At 36.9% G+C, this 24,769-nt stretch overlaps 1 protein-coding gene across 4 annotated transcripts in view; it reads right to left on the bottom strand.

Annotated features, from left to right (window-relative positions):
• The window catches only part of COG5 (component of oligomeric golgi complex 5), a 385,795-nt gene that overhangs the window by 28,828 nt on the left and 332,198 nt on the right, over positions 1 to 24,769 (bottom strand). For all 4 annotated transcript variants that reach the window (XM_072653056.1, XM_072653057.1, XM_072653058.1 and 1 more), the window contains 3 exons: positions 10,090 to 10,200; positions 8,140 to 8,202; positions 376 to 479 (listed from right to left, as the gene is read on the bottom strand). In XM_072653056.1, coding sequence (XP_072509157.1) covers positions 376 to 479; positions 8,140 to 8,202; positions 10,090 to 10,200 — 278 coding nt within the window. The remainder of the gene's footprint in view (positions 1 to 375; positions 480 to 8,139; positions 8,203 to 10,089; positions 10,201 to 24,769) is intronic.

Here is a 24,769-nt window from a genome sequence, read left to right as displayed (position 1 = left end):
CTAGGTTATGAAGCAAATGCAGGTTTTGCACTGACAAGGAGGAGAAACACATTAGTAGAGATGACAGTAGTATGTATATGGGTTGAGATGGAGTCAGTTAATAGAAGACTTTGAATGCTAAGATGAAAATTCCAAGCTTAATCTGATGAAGATGGAGAGTCACTGTCAGTTCTTAATTAAAGGAGTGATGTGACAAGCATTAAATGAGGAAAGTTAATTGAGCAGTAGTATGCCAGTTGGACTAGAAGAGAGACGAGCAATTGAGACCAGTTAAAGAAACTGTTTTTAATAGTCTAGATATGAAATGGTGAGAACCAAGATGAGGTTTATGGCAGAACCTTACAGTACGTGCAGATTTTAATAACAGGTAATTACCCAGAAAAATCTTCCTGATGCATAGTGATGATTATGGCCTCTATTGAATCTCCCACCGAAGTCAGCAAAGGTTGCACAGCATTTCCCATAAGAGCATGGATTGTCTTTAAAAACAAAGAATAGGAATAAAGCAGAGAAAAACCTACAAAGAAAACTCTGATATGTGAAAAGAAGTTAAAAGGATCATGGTTTTTTTTTTGACACAATTAAGACTGTATCTCTAAATTCCTAAATAGAAATTCCCATTCCCTCCCTTTTCTTCTTTCCACAATTTCTCCCTTGGAAATTCCAGCTCCTCCCCATGGATTCCAATGTACCCTCTATGTAAACAACTTCAAATCTACATATCCAGCTCCAGTAAATGAGTAAACACACCAGTTGTGTGTTTCTGACTATACTGTTGGTCCATTCTGCCTGGATGCCTCACTAGTCCCTCAGATTATCCAAAACTGAACTCATTATCTTGTATCCCCCAAACCTGTGCTAAGAGGCAGCAAGTGGCAGAGTGGAGATAGAGGGCTGGACTTGGGATCAGAAAGGCCAAAGCGTGAATCCTACCCTCAAATTCTTACTAGCTGTGTGACCCTCAGCAAGCCAGACTCTCTGTGAGCCGCACTAGCATTTTTATAGAACTTTTAAGGTTTGCAAAGACCTTTATGAACAGTTAACTCATTTTATCATCTCAACAGCTATAAGGGGTATACAGCTCACAAACATTTGAGTCGAGTCTCTTTGACTCCAAGGTCAGCTTTGTGCCACCTGGCTGCCTCCAGGTTTTGTGAGGATCAAATTAAATAAGACAGAAAGGTGTATCACAAACCTGAAGGCACAATATAAATGTTAGCTTTATCACTATTATTATTTCTGAGGCTCTTCTCAAGCATACATGCTTAAACACCAGGGGCATCTTTGACTATTTTCTTTTTCTCACCCCTCACAGCCAGTCAGTTACTAAGTTCCCTCAATCCTGCCTTTCTTGTATCCCTCCCCTTTTCTAACACCTCCATGACCAACACTGTAGTCTAGACCTTCCCCACCTCTTGCTTGTACTACAGTAATAATTTCTCAGGTTCCAGTCTCTTCTCGGCCTGGCCTCCATACAGCTACCAAAATAACTAATCTGACCATGTTGCTTTTCTATTTGAAAATCTTCAGGGGCTCCCTGTTTCATATAGGATAAAATATAAATATATACAAGCCCTTGGATTACTCTGTTACCTAGAGTCTCCTCTGAATCTGGTATCAGTTCAATTGTTATCTAACTCAAGTTCAGAAATCACTTAAATTCTTAGGTCTCAAAGCTCTAGGGTTTGACTTCAATGGGAAAAGGTCTTTTTATGGGGAAAATTTTAAGTTCTTCACCCCAGCTTCCTCTTTTCTCATGTAAATGGAAACCTGACAGTACTGCTCACCTGTTAAAAGGGCCAAAAGGCCTGGAACTCTGTCCTACCCTCCCTAGACATATCTTAATCTGGTCTCTCCCAGGTCTATTTACAATTATGGGAAGATGTCTTAGGGCAGACTAATTAGTAAATTCGTTATTGAAATTTGTAATTTTTGTTTCTGGAGAACAGAACTAGGGGCAATGGGTGGAAGTTAAAAAAAACCAGATGTGATATAAGAAAAAATTTTTCTAACAATTATAGCTATTTAAATATAGTATGGGCTGTTTTTGCAGGTAATGGGTTCCACCTCCTTGGACATCTTCAAGAAAAGGTTGGATGACTGACTACTTGTCAGGGATAATTTGGGTGGTGTTTTTTTCCAGTTCTGGACTGGACTAGATGGTCACTTAGAGTTCCTTATAACTCAGAAGCCCTGTGATTTTTAACTGATGTTTATTTAAAGTTATGTGGTAACTAATCTTTAGTTTAAGGCACTGTGTCTGCACTAGAAGTATCAATAGGTTTTACCTTCTTCCCCTTTCAACCTCATCCCCTACCATCATCATGGGGGACTTCAACATATATTTATTAAATGCCAATTATATACTGAGCACTATGCTAGTCAATTCAACTAATAACTTCATTACACAATTCTGCAACCGTTTTATCTGACCTGTTTCTGCCATACCAATATGGTCACAACTTAGACTTTAACATTTCTTTGAATTTCACCATTTTTTGCTATCCAGCTCTAAAGAAAAAAATGATGGAAGTTGGAATGCAGATCAAAGAATACAGTTTTCACTTTATTTTTTCCCATGGTTTTTTTTTGGGGAGGGGAGGGGCAGAGTGGCTGCTGTGTTTTCTTTCACAACATGACTAATATGGAAATATGTTTTGCATGACTACACATTTATAACCTATATCAAATTGCTTACCCTCTCAAGGACGGGGAAAAAGAGAAAGGAAGATAATTTGGAACTCAAAATTTTTAAAAATGAATGTTTAAAATTGTCATTACACATAATTGAGAAAAAACATTATTTTAAAAAAGAATTTCACCACTTTTCAAAATTAAAACTTCTTAGCCTAATTCTATTCTGTCCTATTGTGACTTCTGTTCCTTTGATCTACTCATATCTTGCTAGTTTACCTCTTTTACTCAGGTTTTGCTTGCTTCCATACCCAGTCTTAATAACTAAAATCAGTCACTTTAACATTCTATCAGCTGCCCTAACTCTGGCCTTCAAAGAGGCAAACTAAAAGCAAAACTAGAAGAAGCAAAACAGAGGTGATTTTACCTACTATAAATTTGGATATGTAACCTCAGGAAGAATATTACTATTGCTGGCTAGTTTTTCGATTCTGCTCATACTGAATTCCTTACTTATTCACCATACCAAGTATTCCAGACCTTTTCTTCTCTCCCTAAGCCCCCAGATGCAACCTTACTTGCCATATGTAGAACATGGCCTAGCCTTCTACTTCACTGAGAAAATTTAAGCTCCCATCACTACCTCATCTGTTTCTCAAAAGTGGTTAGGCTCCATCATCTTTCTTTGTTTTCTATGGTCACAGAAGAAGAAACATCTTACTCCCTCAGGAAGGCTAATCCCTCTACCTGCACTTTCCATCCTTCTCTTCCCTACATCCTCTAGGATTCTACTTAAGTAGTTATTCTCCTCCTTCATGAATCTTAACCCTCTCCCTCTCCAGTCTCCTTCATTTCTGTCTACAAATACGTTCAGGTCTCTCTAATCTGAATAAACCTCTTAGCCCATGAGCTACCATCCTGTTTGTCTTCTTCTCTTGACTATTAAATATCTTTACCAATTTCTTAGCAGCCAATGCCTTCTCTTCCTCACTGTCTGTACCTCATATAAAATCAGGTTTCTAACTCCTGTTATTATACTGAAACGACTATGGAAAAGGTAACTAATGTCCTCTTAATTGTCATGTGCAACGGACATTTTTTCAGTCTATAGCTTCCTGGATTTCTCTGTGGCTTCTGACACTTGATTATTGCTAGTACTAGATACTCTGCTCCACTGGCTTCAGAGATATCTTTTTTTTTCCTGTTGTCTCTCACTTCTCCTCCCTAACAACTCCTTCACGCTATCTCACTTCCTCATTCTCTTTTCAATCCTTGAATGCAGTGTTTCCCAAGCTTCCGTCCTTTGTGCTTTCCTTCTCCCCTCTCTCTTCCTTGGCAATCTCCTGAAACCAAGTACGGTACACTTTGTATATGTGTCTTCCTTTGCCAAGTTGTATAGGAGATGGTACTACGGAGAATATCATACTTAACACATATTCTTTTGAGCTACAGATCAGACTACTTTGAAGTTTGTTCAGCAAGGACTCCTTTCCTTGGAAGTCCCCTAAGAAAGTCATGGCAGGAAAAATAAAAAAGAGGGGTGGTGGTGGCATGTGTGGTTTCCTGCACTGGTAAGCATTCTAGTCTGCTAAAAAAAAAAAAATTTGGCCTTGTTATCCTGACTTTGAGAATAAAGGGGGAAAAGAACATTAGTAAGGGGAGTTCAAGACCAACCAAATTTGGTTATGGCACTGGACAATTTTAAATACATATGCTACAGGAACACTGACAGATAACAGACAAACAACTTGACAACCATTAGGAAAATCTAAGTAAAAAAATAACTAAATTACTTGAAGATAAAAAAAAGAAAACCCATTCACTTCAGTAAAGCTATAGGCATCTTATTAAATCCCTTAGACCTATGAATATAATTTATGATGTGTAGTAACTGGCTGAAACCCAAGGACCAAAAATACATATCATTTTCACTGACACAGGAGGTATTAAAATATACTTGTTCTAAAAGAAAAAAAGACATAATAGCCCTTTTCCTCTTTCCTACTTTGTTAATATTTGAACTAAAAATTCTATGTTATTTTGGGCTTTGGTTTCTTTTCCTTGCATATAAGGAGAATTATCTAATATGTCACCAAATGTCATTGTTAATATTAATGAACACATTAATAATGAAGTCATTTAATTATAATAACTTTGGGAGTGACTTATTTTAATGTTACGCCTAAGTTATTTAAAACCACTTTTTGTTCTGAACTGCCATATAGACAGTGATTGCTTTGCTATGTACATATAAAGAGCACTACATCACTTACCCGGCATTATTAGGGAGTAACTTTCTATATAAATAAATTTTCCAGAGAATTAAGTGCATTCCTTTAAGAGTCAATACCTTTAAAAAAATTAACCATTCTATGTGAGTTTTTCAAAAATGTATTGCACAATTTCCTGTTTTTTCAAGTAGAAAAGACTGACTATAATCTAAATTTTTCTTCATGAATTCCAATCATTATAATGAACATTAATTATGCCTTGCTATTACAGTAATGACTGCTGGGTCCACTGAGATAACAAGGTATTATGTAAAATGCTAGGGATACAAACCTAAAATAAAACACAGTATCCAACTTCAAGAAGCTTACAGTCTAATAGGGTTAATTAATAAAAAATATATGCGTGGCAGTGTAGCTTAGGGCATAGCGAGTAGGCCTTACAGTTAAGAAGATCTGGGTTTGACATACACTCTTTGTATAATTCTAGGCAAGCCACTCAGTCTCTAAGACTAAACTGCAAAATAGTTGTTACTCATTGGTGGAGTGCTTCTTTGCTGGAAGATCCTTACAATGACATCATTGGTTTAGATAAAAAGAAAGTATACTATCACTAATAATAATAATGATAAAAGGATGAATAGGATGAATCTAAAAAAGAGATCCAAATAGAAATTTGAAGAGATTTCTTTCAGTTAAAGAAAATCAGGAAATGACTTTATGGAAAAGACAGTACCCAAATCGGCCCTTGAGAAAAAGGGAGAAGGTAGTTTGTATTTTTAAAAATATCTAGTTAGGCTTTTGGACTATATGTTACCCTTATATATAGGAACTCTCCTACCTGTTAATGATGGAAATACAATGTATTAAAGAACTTGGGACTATGACCTGCCTCACAGTTTCCAAACTGAATACGGAAATGAGAGAGAACTTAAAGACCATCTAGTCTTAGTCCCTCATCTTACAGATGAGGAAACTGAGGGATAGAAAGGATAAATGACTGGTCCAAAGGGACACACATAGTAATAAGCAGCAAAGAAGAACTTAGGTCTTCTAATCCAATGCGCCTACTACTACAGAACAGTGTTATCCCTTGGATATCCATAAGGAAGTCTGCCCTTGTGGACAAGACCAGAGGTGTCAAACATACTGCCCAATGACTCCACGTAAGCCACAACACTGAAGAGTTGAAGCTTGAACCAGATTAAAATGTAATTGGGAAATATTTAACAAACTAAATAAAAATGAAACTAATGTTAACTTGTGGTTTTCTAAGTCAAAATGTGATCAATGGGGAACCATTTCTATTTTGAGTTTGAAAGTACTCGACTAGACCTACAGGGAACTCTTGAGTGGGGAAGGTCTCTCTACCATTGCAGATAGGCACCTTCTCTGCAACTTAAAGTCACAGCAAGTTTCTTAGAACACTAAGAGGTTAAGTTAGGTTAGGCAAATGTCTAGCATCACAAAGATAGTGTGTATCCCATGGAGAACTTGAACTCAGATCTTCTTGGCTTTAAAGCAAGCTCTTTATCCAATGTTGACTTTGTGTATAAAATTTTAATGAATAAAACAAGATGTTTAGAAAACAGTGGTTTAGAATTTGAAAGTCTAAATGGCCTGAATTCTGAGTTTTAAGGTCATTCCTAGGCCTAAGGTGGACTTTTCAAGGAGTCCTGGGCTAATGTGGTAGCAGTAGAACAACAGTTATTTGAATGGAAATATGTTAACTTTGGTAATTCAGCAAGGCAAACACCAGATGGGGGAATGTTTCAGAAGAGAATGGTAGATGTGAGGAGTGAACAAATGACTAAAAAGATCATGCTGCAGAACGGGATTTGGGCTCTGAGGCTATGGCTTCAACTTTAGGAAGGGCAGGTTCTTATTCAGAGATGCACTAACCTCTGATGAGAGTCATTACATGTGTAAGGGTATATAAAGGAAAGATTGTACTGTTAGGAAGCCTAAGTTTAAATCAGGGCTCTGCCTCTCACTGTCAGTATTAGACTAGAGACAAATTGCTTTATTGCTCTGGACTTCAATTTCCTCCTCTATAAGATTAGGAAGTTGTGCCAGATGATTTCTAAGGCATCATCTTCATCGAAGAGTCTATGATTGAGGCATTCAGGTCCATGTAATTCATTCTGCAGAACAGTACATGCCTGCTCCCTTGGGCACCCCTTACTCTTCAGATACTGGATCTACAAATTTTCATTGTAATGGACAACAGTAATCTATACTTATTATTCACTATATGGACCATGTTTCTCTATTATGGGCAATTTCCTCCAAATAACAGCCACAAAAAAAAAGAAATGCATATGCTCTAAACCAAAAGGGATCAACCATAACAACCACAATAAATAGCAGATATCACACACAGACACACACACACACACACACAGAGGGAAAGAATCAATAATTGTATGCATCATGGTTTGGCGTCCCTCCCTGCTCTCTACTGGTATGGCTTTGATAGTCATGAAGCCCACAGCTCCAGAACTGGATGATGAAGAAAATGAGGATTCTATAGAATTTCCCAAGTTGAGCACCCTTGTTTTTTTGGGTTTTTTATACTTTAGCAAGGAGAGAGAAAGAAATAAGCATGTATATAGTACCTACTATGTGCCAGGCCATGTGTTACAACTTTTTACAATATCATCTGATTTGATCCTCATAGCAACCTGGTAAGGTAAGTGCTACTATTATTCCAATTTATTCCAGTTGAGGAAAGTAAGGCAAATAGAAGTCAAATGACTTGCCCTGGGTCACACAGCTAGTAATAAAAGACCTGAGGCCAGATATGAACTCTATAGCCTCCCTGACTTCAGGCCCAGGGCGGTCTTCACTGTGCCACCAGCTACCTCCAGTGGCAGACTAACTTACTCCAACTTCATCTTTTTTTTGCCTCAATACTCATACACCAACCTTTTTTCTTTTTGCTATGCGCCATTAATATTATTTATGTGTGTTTCTATTAAGCCATATTTTGGTGAAAAGGAGTGACAGGGAGGAGGGGGGAAGAGGAAGGTGAGGGTCCCAAGAATACAACATACTTTTCGTCATCAAAATGAAGAATAGGATTTTTGCTATGTAGGTTTTCACCTTGCTGAAGATTCTCTCCCAGAAGGAATTTTGTTCATAAGTAAAAGGATGGGTGTATTCTTCACATTTTTAAATGTAAGCTTTGAACCTCAAGTGACACAAAATAGTATTCTTCAATCATTTCTAATTTAGCAGGTAAGTAAATACTACAGAGTAAATCAAATTATGTTACCTTTAGGGCTGCAGTTATTGTTTCCTCTGCTGCTGCTGGGAATGAACTCTGGTTGGAAATTACCTAAAAAAGAGTTTAAACCTAAGCAAAACTTAGATGAAATCATTTCTGCCTGCCAATATTGGGTGTGACCAGAAAGTAACAACTCAGGCTCTCAGGACCACATATTTAAATTATGCTCATTATTTTCAAGATATTTCTCATAATATTTCAAAAACCCATTTGTACTTTTTGATATATGCAGGTTATTTTAAAAACAGCATATGGCACATTAAAGGATGAGAAATATCAAGAATATTAAATTTTTTTCTTAAGTTCTTTACCAATACAGAAGTACAGCTGATAAAGCTCAGTGACAGTAATCCATTTATGTCACATACCAAAAAAAGAGAAAGAAGGAAGATATATAAGATGAAAAGAAAGGAGGAGATGAGAAAAGAGGGGAGAGGAAAAAAGGAGAGAAGGGAGAGGGAAGGGAAAGGAGAAAATCAATGTCTCAGTTCCCCAAGGGGAATTTGGAATAGAGTCTAATTTTCAAGAAGTCCTTAAAACATAAATGCCAGATATTGCCCTTTTTACAAATCAATTCAGAACATTATAAAAATAAAATCTTGTGAGTATCAATAGAGACATTTAAACCTGCTTCAACGGAATCTTCCATTGCTTCTGGTTTTCTAGAATAATAACAAGATGGCATGAAAAAAATACAAACTTAGGGTTGGGTTGTGGGTTTGTTTTTTTGTTTTGGTAGCTATAATTTGTTAAGAAAATTATCATTTTACATGTTCTGCTTAGTATGCAAAACATACCTTTTGTAATACGACTAGCACATAAAGAAATTGTCCAAATATTTAAAATAATAATTTCTTAAATAATCCTGAAATATAACTACCACACTCTAGGTCAAAAACATGAGAAGACCATTTAACTTCTCATCTTTTCAAGCTTCCCAAATATTTCATGTTTTTCCTAAAGAACATAATCTACAAGGTTTGGTTAAATAAAGCATGTTCAAATTGTTACCATCAATAGTATCATAAGGACTTCCTATTTTTACTTTTAGCCAGAATGTGCTTCTTTCCTAGGAGTCAGTAGTTCAAAACACCTTGGATAATATATGTGAAGGTTAAAGATCAATCAATAATTTATTCTGCAAGAGGTATTATTAATAGAAAAAATTCAATCATGTCACCCAATGAAAGTGAAAAAAACATACTACATATTTTTAAACTTGAAATGAATCTACTTAAAGCTAATCACTGCAAAGAAGAATAAGAAATATCAGTGACTTAAATGCCATTTTTGACAATAAGAAATTGCTTTATTCAGGAAGGGGCTCAAGTATATTCTCATTTCACCACAGACTGATGTCAAATTAGTCTCTCCTAGTCCAAAGACAAATTACACTCTTCATAGGATCACAGGATTACGACCTATTGAAGGAACTGGACCTACCAGGTCTTGTAGGCCAATTCTCTCATTTTATAGTTGAAGCAGCTGAGGCTCAGAGATTAAATGCCTTTCCCAAGATCACAGAGGTGGTAAACAACAGAGGCAGAAAATGAACACTGTCCTTTGTTTACACAGCCAATTCTCATCCCATTTTATCACAACATGAAGCACACTGGATTCATTTTTTACCACATCTATGATAAAAAAACTAAATCAATACCCACGTAGGATCTAACATCTTTTGTTGTTGTTGTTGTTGTTAAAAAAAATACTAAGCAAACTGCATAACTAAGAGGCTGTGCCTATGATGAAAGGCCAACCTATCAAAGACTACTTTTTCTCATATAAATTTTCTGCTTAATTACAATTATTGTTCCTTCTTTCACATTAGCATAAAAAACCCCTAAGAATTCATACATTTTCTTAGTCTGGGCGTAGGGAAAACCTGGGGCAAAATCAAAAGAGCTGAATAAAAATGGAAAAACAAACAAAGCTTACCTTCATAACTGACTGATGTAATTTATACAAAGAATTCACCACTGCGACGTTCCTTCTCTGTCCTTCTGTAAGAGGCCCAATCACCTGACTGGCATCTCCTTGCGTGGAGAGCTGTAATAAATTAATACATGTAAAAATGATTAAATCAATTTGACAAACCCTTAACTTAGAACACATCAGTACCATGAATCAGTGAGCTTGTTAATTATGTAAGAATCTAAAAGAGTTACATCTTTGAACTGGCAGAAGGCCTAGGTAGACATTAGTAGAGATGGGTCTGGAAATGTAGAAACAGAACTAGATATGGTACACATGAAGAAATGCCTAGTGAAGTCTCCATTAAATGATGTGACACCCCTCTGATATTCCCCCCAATAGGAGCTACAGCAGTGACCACCATGTCTCGTATGTGTTGGTTATTATTCTAAGAAAGCACATGTCATTAGGTCAACTATACACTTAGATATCTCACCAATATTTGTTCCATGAATTATAAACTAAGAAATAAATAAAATTAAATGGTAAGTTTTAGCGAACTACAAACTAAACATTGGAGAGTGTTGTGTTCAGCTCTGGGCATCAGATTTTTTAAACTAAAATTTTCCCCCCAAATTACAAGCATGGCATTTTTTCCCCTTCCTCCCCTCAACCCCTTTTACTGAAGAGAAGAAAACCAAAACCTTTTTAACAAATATGCATCAGATTCTAAAGACATAGATAGATTAGAGCTGTATTGTCTAACTCAAACAGAAGTGGGCTGCATATTGACTTAGAAAACTACAAATTAACATTATCTGTGTTATACTGTGAGGGATAGGTAGGTGATACCTATAGAATGCCAATACTGGAGTCAGGAAGACCTGAGTTCAAATCTGGTCTCAGAAACTTACTACTTGTGTGACCTTGGGGCAGGGTTATATAACTATTTGCCTCAGTGTCCTCAACTGTAAAAATAAGTTGGAAAAGGAAATGACAAACCACTCCTGTATCTTTGCTAAGAAAGCCCCAAATGAGGTCATGAAGAGTTGACTGAACACCAGGACAACATGATATATTTTGTTTCTATTTATTTAGTTAAACATTTCTCAGTGACATTTTAATCTGGGCTAAATGTTGCTGGTGGACAAAAATTTGACAATTCTGGGCTACAGAAAGTTCAGAGGAAGGCGATGAAGATGATAAAGAAAGAGGCAATCAATTCAAATCCATTGAAAAAACTGGGGATGTTTAGCCTAGAGGAGAGAATACTGGAAGGTTTTGGTATCTGTCCCATGCAAAAGGGATTAGACTTGTTCTTGGCTCTTGTCCTATGGCCACTTGTACCTCACTAAACCCCAACCCTGGATTACTCTCACAAGCCACCTTCTCGCTTACACACACACAAGTTATTGAAGGGAGTTGGAAGAAGTCACACAATTGTGTTGACTTCACCCACTACAAATTTATGTCAACTGATCTCAACTGGACCCTCCTGTAGCAAAGTAACACTTTTACCCTCCTTAACTGAGGCTTTATCCCCCTCACCACATCCAAACCACTGTGATCCTCAAATTCCTTCAGCCTCCCCTACCCTCTTGGCAGAGAACTTCACCTCATACTTTACTAAGAAAACTAAGGAAGAGTTCATGAAGAGTTTCCTCATCTGTCCTTCTCCCAACCTCTTTCCATCATCTTCTACTATTTCCTCCTCCAGTCTTTGATGGAAAGAGGTTGTGAAAAGGAGAGAAAAGAGAGCCTAACTCCTTTACACATATACTTGATCCCAACCCACCTTTCTTCTCTAGCAAATTGGCCTCACTGCTCTTTTTTTCTCATCTTCAATATTCACATGTAGCAAGTGTTCAATAAATACTTCATTCATTTATTCACTTGTATCTCCCAATCTACTGATTTCTTCCTGTAATGCTAATGATATTAAAGATCTTACACCACCATTAAAGGGTCTGCCCATTAAGGGGAGTTTAATTAGTGAAGATTTGTAGGAAGGCCTACACCTTTTGTTAATGAGGCACAGGTTCTCAAGAGTTGTTATGCCCTTTGGCTCTAAAAAATGTATAAATACTCTGAGGTGAGGTTTTCCTTTTGATCTGAAGTATTTGTTTGGCTAGAGGAAACTCTGGGCAGCCGCTAAGAAGCTTCTCACCCCTCTATCTCTGGTGCTTCTCTCTGGTAACTATGTATGTATGTAATGATCAGACAGTTGGATCTGTCTATTGATCTATGACATATGCATTGCTTATGTCAGACAGTTGGAAGCCATGTCTGTTGATTTTAATTTCTCTGCATTTTCTGTGAAGTTCAAGGTGCTACTTTTTCCAATGAACTAAGTGAATGATACATGTGCTTGACTGAAGTGATTGTTGACCCCTCAAAAGCTGCCTTTCCTTTTAGAAAAGCAGATCAAAGAACGTGTGATAGCAGGCCCTCCTGTGTACGTCTGGATGCTTGCTTTTACATTTCTCTGCAGAACACACACATAGTAAAGTCTGCCAACATCCTTACTAGACCCTAAAATTCTCTCAAGCTATTGCCTAACATCACATCTTCATTTCTCAACCAAACTACTTGAAAAAGTGGTCTATACTCAATGTCTCTACTTCTCCTCTCACTCAATAAATTCTTTGCAACATGGCTTCCTACCTAATCACCCAACTGAAATAGCTCTTTCCAAAGTTATTATTGATCTCTCATATGCCAAATCTCATGCCCCTTTCTGTTTTAATCCTTACTGACCTCTCTGTGGCATCGAATACTGTTGACTAACCTTTCCTCCAAGATAATTGCTCATTTCTGGGTTTTCACAACCAGTTTCTCCCACTTGTCTGATTGCCCCTTTTCATTATCTTTTGCTAAATCAATCAACAAGCATTTACTAAATAGTTACTATGTGTCAGGCACTATGCTAACCACTGGGTCATCATCTGCATCATATCCTGGGGGCCCTATTTTTCCTTCTCTCTCTACATCTTTCATTTGCTGACCTCAATAGTTCCCATGAATTTAAATACCTTCTTAATGCAGATGACTCATGGTTCTCTGTATTCCCACCCTAGGTCTACATCACTTCCTACTGGATATGTCCCATTGGTATCTCAAACTCAACATGTCTAAAATAGAACTTGTTTACTCCCTCAAAGCCATCCTCCTTTCAAACTCCTCTATCACCATTAAGACCACCATCTTTCTCTATCATCCCAGTTCAAATCTCTCATATTTAATCACTTGAAAGATCTTGTTGTTTCTGTTTCCTTGGTATTTCTTATACTTGTCCCTGTCTCTCTACACAGTAACCCCAGCCTAGTTCAGATCCCTACTGCCTCCCTTACATCATATCAATAGTCTGCTAATTGGTTTCTACCTCAGATTTCTCCCCACTCCAAATTACTTTTCCTAAGGTAGAATGCCATCCCCCCAATAAGTAAATTCTAGTGGTCCAGCTAGCCCCTAAAGCACATGGAAGAGGGTAATGAGTAATAATACTGGAAAGATGAGAGGAGGACCAGATTCTGAAGGGTTATAAACACTGGAGAGTTTTATTTGATCATAGTGGTAACAGAGAAGCACTGGAGTTTACTTATATGTGTGGGTGAGGCCTTTTCTGGTTTCCCAAGTGTAGGGCCCTTACTCACTATTAATGTTACCTTGTATCTACTTTTAATATGTCATATCTAAATGCTGTCTCTGCCCTTATGATGCCTTGAGGACAAGGACTTTTTCATTTTGATTTGGTATCCCTACTGATTGGGGGTGGGGGAATTGGCTAATTTATAGTAAGTGCTTAATAGGTACTTTTTGATTAATTGTTCTGTCTGGTTTTAGAAAGGTATAACTTGAAGCAAAGAACAGAATATTTTGTAAAGAGGTAAATTTAGGCCTAATGTCAGAAAATTGCTTTAACAATTAAGGCTACCCAAAAGTGGAATGGAAGTCCTTCAGAGACAGTGGATTCCCCTTTACCGGAGCTCTTCAATCAGAGCCAGTTGACTACTTGGGTATGTTTTAGTGAGGACTTTTTTTTTCAGTTATTTTTAATAACTTTAACATTTTAATAGCTTTATTATTTACAAATTATACTTTATTTATACCCCTAAAAGGTAGGCCCAAATTTCTCAGATGAAAACTCCAAGAACATCAGCAGCTTGTCCAAGGTCATACCATGTACGGGTGAGCAGGTGTGTTTGTAACTTCTGACCCCTGTCCACTTCTAAATGCATGAGTTTTAGGGAAGAAGATTAAATGCTTGACTGAGTGAAATCTAAAACTGACAGACAAAACCATGGGCAAAACAAAAAACTCAACACCAAAGCCCTGAAAACTTTTAAAAATCGATCATATTTTGATTTAATATTTGTTAATATTTATTATTTAAAAGGTAAATGAAACCTACTTAAGAAAAATAAATATGAAATAATTGAAGATTTGTTCCATAGGTGCTTGTTTGCATACAAACCAATTAAGAACTGGAGTAACTGTAACTGACAGAGCTAAATTTTTAAAAAGGATAGAATAATTTCTCTTTGTTTATAGCCAGAAAAATTTGTGCCCTTCCTTGATTCTCTTTGTAATAATTTATCCTCTAACGTTTGTTTGCCAGTTACCTAATACACTTATTTCTGTGTTTGTGTGTCATTCCCTTATTAAACTATAAGGTCAATGAAAGCATGGAAATATCTTTTAAAAATAATTTTATGCCTCTTGCTATCTAGCACAGAGCCCTCTGCACACATAAAATGATTAATAAATGCTTGCATAAATGGGTAAAAGAGATGTGAAAATTATTCACTAGATTATTATAAATGTAAGTATAATACTCAAAAATATCTGACAATTTTCACCTCATTTTGCTATAACTAATTCTTGATTATATGTTATAACAATAGTGATATATGAACAAATAAAATTGTAAGAAATTTCTTTAAAAATTAAAAAAATGTCAAGCGTTGTTGTTATTCAGTTATTTCAGTCATGTCGGACTCTTCATGACTCCATTTGGGGTTTTCTTGGCAAAGATCCTGGAGTGGTTTGCCATTTCCTTCTCCAGCTCATTTTAGAGACTAGGAGATAGAGGCAAATAGGATTAAGTGCCATGGGTCACATAGCCAGTAAAATGTCTGAAGTCAGATTTGAACTCAGGATGATGGATATTCCTGAGTTCAGGCCTGGCACTTTATCCACAGCACCACCTAGCTGCCCACCAAGTGCTCTTAATTCTAAATGGATATTCCATTAGCATCTCAAAATCAATATATTCAAAATGGATCTGATTATCTTTTTCTCTAAACCCACTCCCCTCCAAACTTTCCTTTTTTGTTGTTTTTTGGCCTTATAGCTTAGTATAGCATCTTGCACACAGAGGGCTTTAATAAATTTTTATTGAATTGAATCCAGAACTTGGCATAAATTCCCACCCCTTCCCTATTTTACCTTACTTTTCCCGTCTCTACACCTCCTACCCCATCATCCTCTCTTCATTCCAGAGCCTACCACTTAAGATTAAATGCACAAGATAGGAGTGAATGTGGTTTTCCTCTGAAATACAAATTAATCTTACATTAGGCCTACCTACACCCTAAACTCCATTCTCATCCACATTTAACTTTCCTCACAAGTTCAAGTGAAAAAAGAGTAAAAGGGAGTAGTCTGGATTGAGAGGAGCCACAGGAGTGAAACTTCTAACCCACTCTACCAGAAAGGAGCCCAGATGATTCCTAGGCCCTCGGTACGAAAAGGAAGGAGGTAACCCAACCCTAAGAATATCATATGGCTATGAGACATCTCACAGAGGTCATAATGCATGTTACAGGTTTAGAAACTGAGGCCCAACAGGAGACACTGTTCAGGATCACACAGCAAATGGCAGAGCCAGGGAAAATCTCTAGGGTTTTTTATAGTAATAGATGGTATTACTTCTAGAGCTGCGTAACTTAAAGCATCTATTTTTCTGCTTAACTCTTAGTCTATCCCAGAGATCACTCTGCTGCTACCTCCACAATCCTCATATCTATTATGCAATTCAACCTCCTCAAGAGCCCTTTACCTGCTAAAATTCTTTAACCTAACCTATGGAGCCATCAGCAACAGCTTGAATCTGGGGAGTGTCCAAACTCCTGCTATAGGATTGGAGAATATATTTTTGGCACTCCAAGAAGGAATTATGGATACCTTTTCCCATGAATAAATGTATAATACTTAAGATTGTTTTGTGAAGTATCATACTTCAGATATGTAACTTTTACAGACTGTCCTTCAAAATCAACAATAATTTTAATGACACTGTTCGTATGGGAAAGTGTTCTGAAATCTAAACAGCCAATTTATTTGGAACATAGTGCATTTAGAAGTTGGAGTTGCCTTTAGATTGCTGGCATTAAGTAGGGAGAGGTAGAAGCTAATTGGTTAGTATAAACCTACCCCTACATGTTTTAAGTATGGTGTATCTAAATTTAGAGAAAGAGAGTAGATCACTTTTTAATATTTTCTTTACCTCTGATACTGTTGACAACAAAAGCACAATTAATTAGTAATTAAAGAACTATTTCAAAAAAACTCAAGAGGTAATTTAGTCTGTCTTCTTGGTTTCAGGCAAATCCATACCTTAAAACAAGTGGAATGATTTATTTTAAAAGTTTCACATAAGGGATTTCCACAATTTCCCATAATAAGTATTTAAACCACCTTTACTATCATATTTTTTAATCCACAAGAGTGTTTCAGTGAAAATTTAAGAACTGAAATAATCCTTTCAAAGTGGCAGAAATGAATGTATAATTTATTTTTCAATTCACAAAATGTATCCAATGTCATGTCCTCTTGGCATGTAATAATTTCAATAAAAACCTGCGGAATATAGCTGTTAATAATTAATGAACTACAGCTTTGCCAACACAATTATCTACAAGTCTAACTGAAATGACAAATGTAAAAGATAAACTTTAAACCTTCTGTTTTAAGATGTGTATGTACTTTAAAAAAACTTAATTTAAAACAAATAAAATTTCAGTATTTTTCTAAATGAGAAGGTAGGGCATGCATGAAAATTTCTTCTCCCTAACATTAACTTTTTGTTGCTGGCTATATAGAGGCATAGCTACGGAAGAACTGGAATAAAACTGCTGATGAAATCATACATGCATGTTCTAGAAACAAAACAAAAGAAAACAAACCAAAAACCTCTTCTGTTAAAAACGCTCAACTCTAAGCTGGTTTCTTGCCCCACAATGCTCATGTTGCTTTCCCAGTCTAGAGAGTCCAATTTCTTCAGTTCTACTTTGTCTCTATTTATTCAAATCTTACTTGTCCTTCAAGGTTCACCCCAAGTCAATTCTCCAAAAAAACCTTCCCTGATGATTCCAACCCACACTGATCTCTTCCCTCTACTGAAGTCAACAATAAGCATTTATACAGCACCTGCTAAGAGTCAGGCACTGCCTTCAGTAATGAGGAAATAAAGAAAGACAAAAATGAAGGAATAAATAGACCCTGAAATCAAGGAGTCTAATGTGGGAGAAAACATGCAGATATATACAAACAAGGTATATATGAGATAAATTGGAGATAATCAGTAGAGTTAGAGAGAAACATTAACATTAAAGGCAATTGGGAATGTTTTCATATAGTTAGTCAATAAATATTAAGTGTCTACTACGGGCAATGCATGTGTTAAATGCTAGAGATAAAAAGAAAGGAAAAAGACAGTTCCTACTGAAGGAGTTCAGTCTAATAGAAGAGACAACATGTACAATAAGCTACACACAAGATAAATAGTAAATAGTCAGGAGAGGGAAAGCACTAAAATTAAGAAGGATCTGGAAAGGCTTCCTGGAGGAGGCAGAATTTTAGCTAGTATTTGAAGGAAGCCAAACAAGCTAGGAGACAGAGATGAGAAGGCAGAGCATTCCAGGCACAGGAGGTAGCAAGTGAAAATACCAAGACGAGAGTACTGTTGAAGTAACAGGAAGGAGAGCAGTATCATTGGAGTGAAGAGTAGATGGGGGAGTGGAAGGAGTAAGAAGACTGGACTGATGTGTGTGGGAGGGAAGGTTATGAATGGCTTTGAACACCAGAGGATTTTATATTTGATTCTAGAGGTGACAGGGAGCCAATGAAGTTTATTAGAAAGGGTGCTGACAAGACTTACAATTCAGAAAGATCACTTTGACGGCTGAGTGGAAGATGAACTGGAGTGGGGAGAGACTTGTGGTAGGCAGACTGGACAGAGGGGCGATGCAATAGGCACGAAGATGAGGGCCAGACGACAGATGCATATATAAAGGGCATATGTAAAAGGTGTTAAAAAGACAAAAATCAATGCCCCCACTTTCTTCCTTTCTTCTGAATTGCTTGGGGGCCAGATACCCAAAATGTTCAAGCAGAAAGAATACTGGATTTGGAGGACCTCATTTGAAATCTCAGCTCTACCCCTTGTTTCCTTGGTGACCTAGGGAAGTCACTCCTCTCTAAGCCAATTTCTGTAAAATGAGAGGCCTGGACTAGATAATGTCTAAGGTCTCTTCTAATTATGATCCCCAGGAAAGTGTCTTCCTGCTCCTCCCCATGCTCACCTCAAATCAGCATTCCACAAACATAAGAGTTTGAAAAGGATAATGACTACCAAAGACTACAGTGGAATATAATAACATCATTATGTTCTCCCCTTGTATCTCTTCTTGTTGAAGTCTCTCCCTCTCTTCTTTCAATTCCTATCTCAGGTGACACTTTCTCCATGAAGCTTTCTGTATTCCCGCTAACTCAAAGTGATTTCTTCCTGCTCAAACCTTCATATGGCTTTGGCAGAATTTCTCCTTTGCACTTATTACACTCTTATGCACATCATAATTATTTAAGTACATTTCATTAGCCCTATTAGATTATAAACTTCCTGAAAGCAGGAAGGCCAAATCTATTTTTATATCCCCAGTGTCTAGCACAGTATACTGCATGGAGTGGATGCTTAACACTCATTTCTTGAATTGGTTAGCCAACTCTTTCAAAATGACCTCCTTCTACCAGGTCTTGTCCTTGCTTTTCTTAGCTAGCACTCATTCTCTCTTTTTTTCTCCCTCTCTCTGATGATTTTGTTTACAAAGATTGTTAAGATTGCATTATATCTCAAATTTCTTAAAATCTCTTTCCTCAATCTTCAACTATAGCTCTGGGAACCAAGGGTCTAAGGTAGTCCTTGCATGCAATTTTCCTAATTTAGTTATTTCATGGGAGATCTCATTTAACGTATTTCCCCCAAAAGGTCTTACATCCCCTATACTCCAGGACCAAGACTAGAAGGATTCTTTCCCTTGAGCTAAATGGATACTTGTCTTCCCTAGTAGTTCTGAATGAAACAAATTCTTCTATCCAGATGCTCTTAACTGGATTTGTCTTAATTATGAAACTGCCCTCAAAATATCTTTGAGGTCTTTGTGGTCTTAACACTGGGACTACTTTTGTTAAGATTTATAAGGTAAAGGCCAAGTAGCCTTTTCTCCCAGACTGACTGCATACCCTTCTTCTGAATTTATATCCTGGTGACCCACTCCTGACTCCCATCCTATTGGTCGAGATGAGATAAAAAAAACTGTAGAAGTATGTGGACACTGGACACCTTTCTTCCAGCTACTGGCTCTATTCTTTCTATATTGGGATGGTGAATGATATGATGTTTGGGTCCCAAATCCATGGCTGAGATTCTGTAGATAATACGGTTTTTAAGATAATTATAATCAGAAACACTACCCTACCTAAACCAGGTTGTGAATTGGCAAAACTTTTAGTAAAGAACCCCCTTCTATATAATTTGGGCATTCAAGAAAAAGAGTAGGGGTTGAATTAGAAGATGGTTACCAAGGAAACGTTTTCCCAATTGGAAAGAAATCATCACAAGTTGTTACATGTGCTTGGGAAGGTTACCTTTCTCCTGTATTTTTCTGTTTCTGATTTGAAGAGAAAAAAATATTACCTATGAGAAGAGGGAAAGGTTGTTTTAGGCCTTTATCAAGATTAACAAGAGTAGTTACTATTAAAAATCTTTGGCTAAGGTAACAATAATGGTAGGAGCATATTTGAACCAATAGAAGAAGAAATGTGTAAATTACAATCTACCTGCAAAGTCTTAAAATACATTTATCATCTTAGCAACCAAACCTGCTCCTTCTGACTTCCCTATTTTTTTTGCTGGTGGTACTAACAATATATTTTTATATGATTTTCTTCTTTAAAAAATTCTAAACATAACATACATTGCCCCTCATTCTCTCATTTATTTCCAATCTCTCCCTGCTTCCCTACTTCCTATAAACATATCTATGGTTCTCCCTTTAAAAAAAAAACAAAAACCAACCAACCCAAAACCTCTCACTTGATCCATTCATTTTTGCAAGTTATTGTCCCATATCTCTCCTGCCTGCTATGGTTAAAGTCCTTGAGAAGGCCATCTACAGTAAGTTCCTTCACTTTTCTCTCATTCTCATCTTAACCTTCTCCAGTCTGGCATCATATTTCATCATTCAACAGAAGCTGCTAAGTTACTCATGATTTTTAAGAGCATCCATCCTCTACTTCTATCCTTGCAAAAGGTTCCCTGTCTGAAGTCTTAGGACATGGACCCTTAACAGACAGAAAATGAGGAGGGCCTCACGCAGAGATTTCTGAGTCGGAAAGTTAGGTTTCAGGACCTAACAAGCAAAAAGCAGAGATAGAGCAGCCTACAACATCATATGGAAACCAGAAATATGGAAGCTGTCTGGAGGTACCACAGCCAGTTCTAAAAATGAGAAATGTACTCTTTGGAAATAACTTTTCACCTTTACAATCTGATCTGAAAAGACCACTAAGAAACAAACAAACAAACAAAAAAGGACATGCAAAACGGACATGGTTAAAAATGCATACACAAAACCCATTAAGATCTTTAATCAACAGTCTGAAAGAATTTCTATGTATAAAGGCAAAAGAATAAAATTCTTTTATAACCCTAACTATAGTACCAACTGTACCCTTTTTAAACAAAATATTTTTTGACAGTCAAAAAGAATTTATTAAGCACCTACTTACTATGTGCCAGGCATTGTGCTAAGTGCTAAGGATGCTAAAGAAAGGCAAAAACCAGTTTTTTAATTTAAAGAAATACTAATTTCATTATCTGTTCAGTGAGAAGAACATGTAGATTCAATGTATAGGGGGGAAAACTTGAAACCGGTATAATTTAAATACATATATAATCATAGTTCAGATGATGAATATTTTTACATAATTAATATTCATTTAAAATGAATTGTACAGATTTTTCCAATGAATAGTCAACATCTGCTACCCCACTTGTAATAATGGACTACAGAAAGAAGAAACCAAGATTTCCAAGACGTTAAAAATGCAGGACCAGAGATTTAAAATTCCCACTCTGAAAATCTTTCAAGTTATTTTTAATGAACTGAAAAGCAGATTTAGAAGAAAAGATTCTATAAAAAGCAAGAAAATAACTTTGGAATTTGTAATGAATTAAGCTATATTTTACGAATAACAGAGGCAGCTCCAGAATCTATTTGCGTCTTTCTATCTATGTGGCCTTCACAGTGGTCCACTAAGGAGAAGCCTGTCAGACTGAAAAACTCCTGCTTAGATAAATTTGTTCATAAACCCACCAGCGGCTTTTTGTCCAACATTTATGACATTTAAAAGAGGAAATAAAACCAGAACTTCATTGGTGTACAGAGAGCATACAATGAGCAACCACACTGTGACACTCTGACAAGGGCAGTTTTACCTTGAGCTTTGTAAAAAAGTTATAATTACTCAAATGATATTTATACTTTCAACTCTTTTCATTTTGATGGTGCTGAAAAGGGCTTAAATTATAATATCCAAATCATATTTCAATATTAATTCAAGAATGTATGTAGTACTAATCTCTTACTCCAATTGTGTGGTACTGAGGGAGAAAAAATTTTTTTTAAAAGATCAGACTCTATGTTATGCATATTAGACATGTTTCCTCATATTTTCTCTACCCAGAAGAATATTCTTTGAACTGGGAAGGAAGAAGGGTCTCACTCCCATCTTCTAGAGCAGTCTGAAGCCTGCAGAGGAATAACTAAGAAAGGAATCCCAGACCAAAGAGAAGCCTATAGTTCTATCACCCTGAACCAGCAGAGTTTCCCAGCTGGCTGAAATTTACTGAATCTAGCAGCAGTTTACTGAAACTCCAAAAGGGGCAAGCCCATAGGCCTGTTGTTCAGACCTAAACCCAGGATGGAACTCGCAGAGCTCAAATGAAGAAAGTAACACTCGGATTTTGTCCAGAATCAGACAGATGCCTGTGGTTATGCTGAGAGCTTGCAGGTTTCGAAACTGAGCTGTCCTTAGGATCCTGGAATAACACAATACTCACAATCCAAGAAAGCAGCAACAGAAACAGTGCAGAGAATCCCTCCAGAAGTGAGTCTGGCCCTAAGTAATGTAAGAAGTCAGAAAGCAGGCTGAAAAAATAAGCAAGCAGAGTGAGAATCCCATTATGAAAACCTATTAGGATGCTGCTGTTTGCTCATCCTTCGTTTTCAAAGAGGACCAGTGACATCACAGGGTGATGTCTTGACTTGCACATGAATTGGATTTCAGTGAGGCAGAGTTGCACAAAGTTGTCAGCCTCACTCTCTTTTTCCGAGTCATTGAAGTCCAGTGGCAAGATAAAAGTCAAGTTGACTGATGGTGGCCCTGGATGCAATGGATGGCCTTGGTGTTGTCAATGTCTGATCAAGCTCTAAATGTTCCACAGCACTTGCTTCATCTGCCTCCACTGTCATTGGAACAAACTGTTCTCACCTGAGCATTACACCATGGGAACTCTTCTCATGCTTGGGGCAGAAATCCTCCTAACTCAGTCATGGGTTTGAAGCCTGTCAATTACCCTCATTCTGGTTTAGCCCATCTGCTGAGGCTTCTCGGAGCCACAGGTAAGAGTTATTATGATGACATGGATACTCAAGACACAAACCCAGAACAGAAGAGTCCAAAATATTTGCAAGCAAAGTCTCAAAGAAAAACATTGGTTGAGCATAAATCCAATTAGAATTTCTAGAAGACATAAAGCAAGAGTTTAAAAAGAGAGAAAAAAGTTTTTATAAATAGAATGAGCTAGAGGAAAAAAATGGAAAGGAGATGAGAGCTATGGAAGAAAAAATTGTAAAGGGAATTAACAACTTGGCATAGAGGTACAAAAGTTTGACAAAACAAGAAATTTCCTGAAAATCTGAATGAATCAAACAAAACTCAGTAACTCCATGAGGCAACAGGAAATACCAAAACAAAGATCAGAAGACCGAAAAAAATTTTAAAAATATTAAGTGTCTTATAGCAAAAAAAATTAATTGATTTGGAAAACAGTTGAGAACAGAGAATTAAGAATTACTGAACTACCTGAAAACCATGAAACCCTCACTCACACCAAAATAAAAGCACCTGGACATCATATTTTAATAAATCATAACAGAAAGCTGCCCAGAGCTCTTAAGGGCAAAGTGGAAATAGAACAAATCCACCAGTTATCTCCTGAACGAAACTGCCAAATGAAAATTCCCGGGAACATTATACCCCAAATCTAGAGTTTCCAGGTCAAAGAAAATATATTGCAAACAATCAGAATGAAAGATTTCAAGTACCAAGGAGTCAGAATTGGAAAATAATCACGAGAGTTGGTCAAGAGTAATTTGGATAAAAATATGAGAGGAAAACAAGCAGGCTTTTTACCAACATTTTTCTATAGCAGACACCTTCTTCTGAGTCACACAGTTAACTAAAAGGTGTTATATAAGATTATTAAAAAAAAAATTGACTTGATAAAACAAAGTGCAAACATTAAGGGTGTCCTCCAATAAGACATCTTTCCATGTATCTATAAAACTATAAAAAAGTTTCTTGTTAAATGAAGCAGCAGAGACAAATTCTAATTACTCAACAAGACCAACTGCGTTGCACAAAAAATTTCCAGATTTTTATTCCTTCTGAGGTTTTTTCTGGTATTTTAATTTCTGTTATCTCAGTTATCACTTCCTGATGTTTTAGTTGTACCTGCCTCCAGCAGCCCATCTAATCTGGTGCTTCAAAATCTGTAGTGGGCTAGAGGAATAGATAACTAAATTTGTTAGAAGTTTGTCTAGATTAAGAGTAGATGAGCCATGAGCAAGGGCCCAAGAGGATTTCCTATGATTAAAGTGAGCAAGCTATTATAATTTGAGGACGCTGTTTCATCTATTTTTGCCAGACTGAGACTGCTTTTTCAGGAATGCAGTCGAATGTTGCAGTCAGCACAGCAAATCCTGAAAGCAAGGCGTTTGGGGCTTCAACTTGATGGGACTAATACGATGTAGTTACTTACTTAAGCTGGGAGTCTCATCTCCCTTCCCTTTCCAGTGGTATAGGAGGTATCATGCCTCCAAAATTCCAGGGGCTGAGGGAGTGGGAAATGTTTGTGTGTTAGTTCTTGCTACATCTTTGAAGTAAATATTCCTATGAAAACTGTGATGCTAGATAGTTAAATGGATCTGAGGTGCTAGACATATGCCCCTAAAAACAGGGGTGGGGGGGAATAAATGGTGGAAACTTGAGCCAATGGCAGGAGAACCCTTTAAGAGTTCTTGAGACTCTTGGTGGGATGAAGATGCGTAGGTCAGAGAAACCTGAGTTACACTGTTTA

Source organism: Notamacropus eugenii, chromosome 3 (genome assembly GCF_028372415.1).
Source record: "Notamacropus eugenii isolate mMacEug1 chromosome 3, mMacEug1.pri_v2, whole genome shotgun sequence".
Classification (NCBI taxonomy): domain Eukaryota; kingdom Metazoa; phylum Chordata; class Mammalia; order Diprotodontia; family Macropodidae; genus Notamacropus; species Notamacropus eugenii.
Note: the sequence above shows the minus strand (reverse complement) of the source record. Positions and strands in the feature narration are given on the sequence as shown.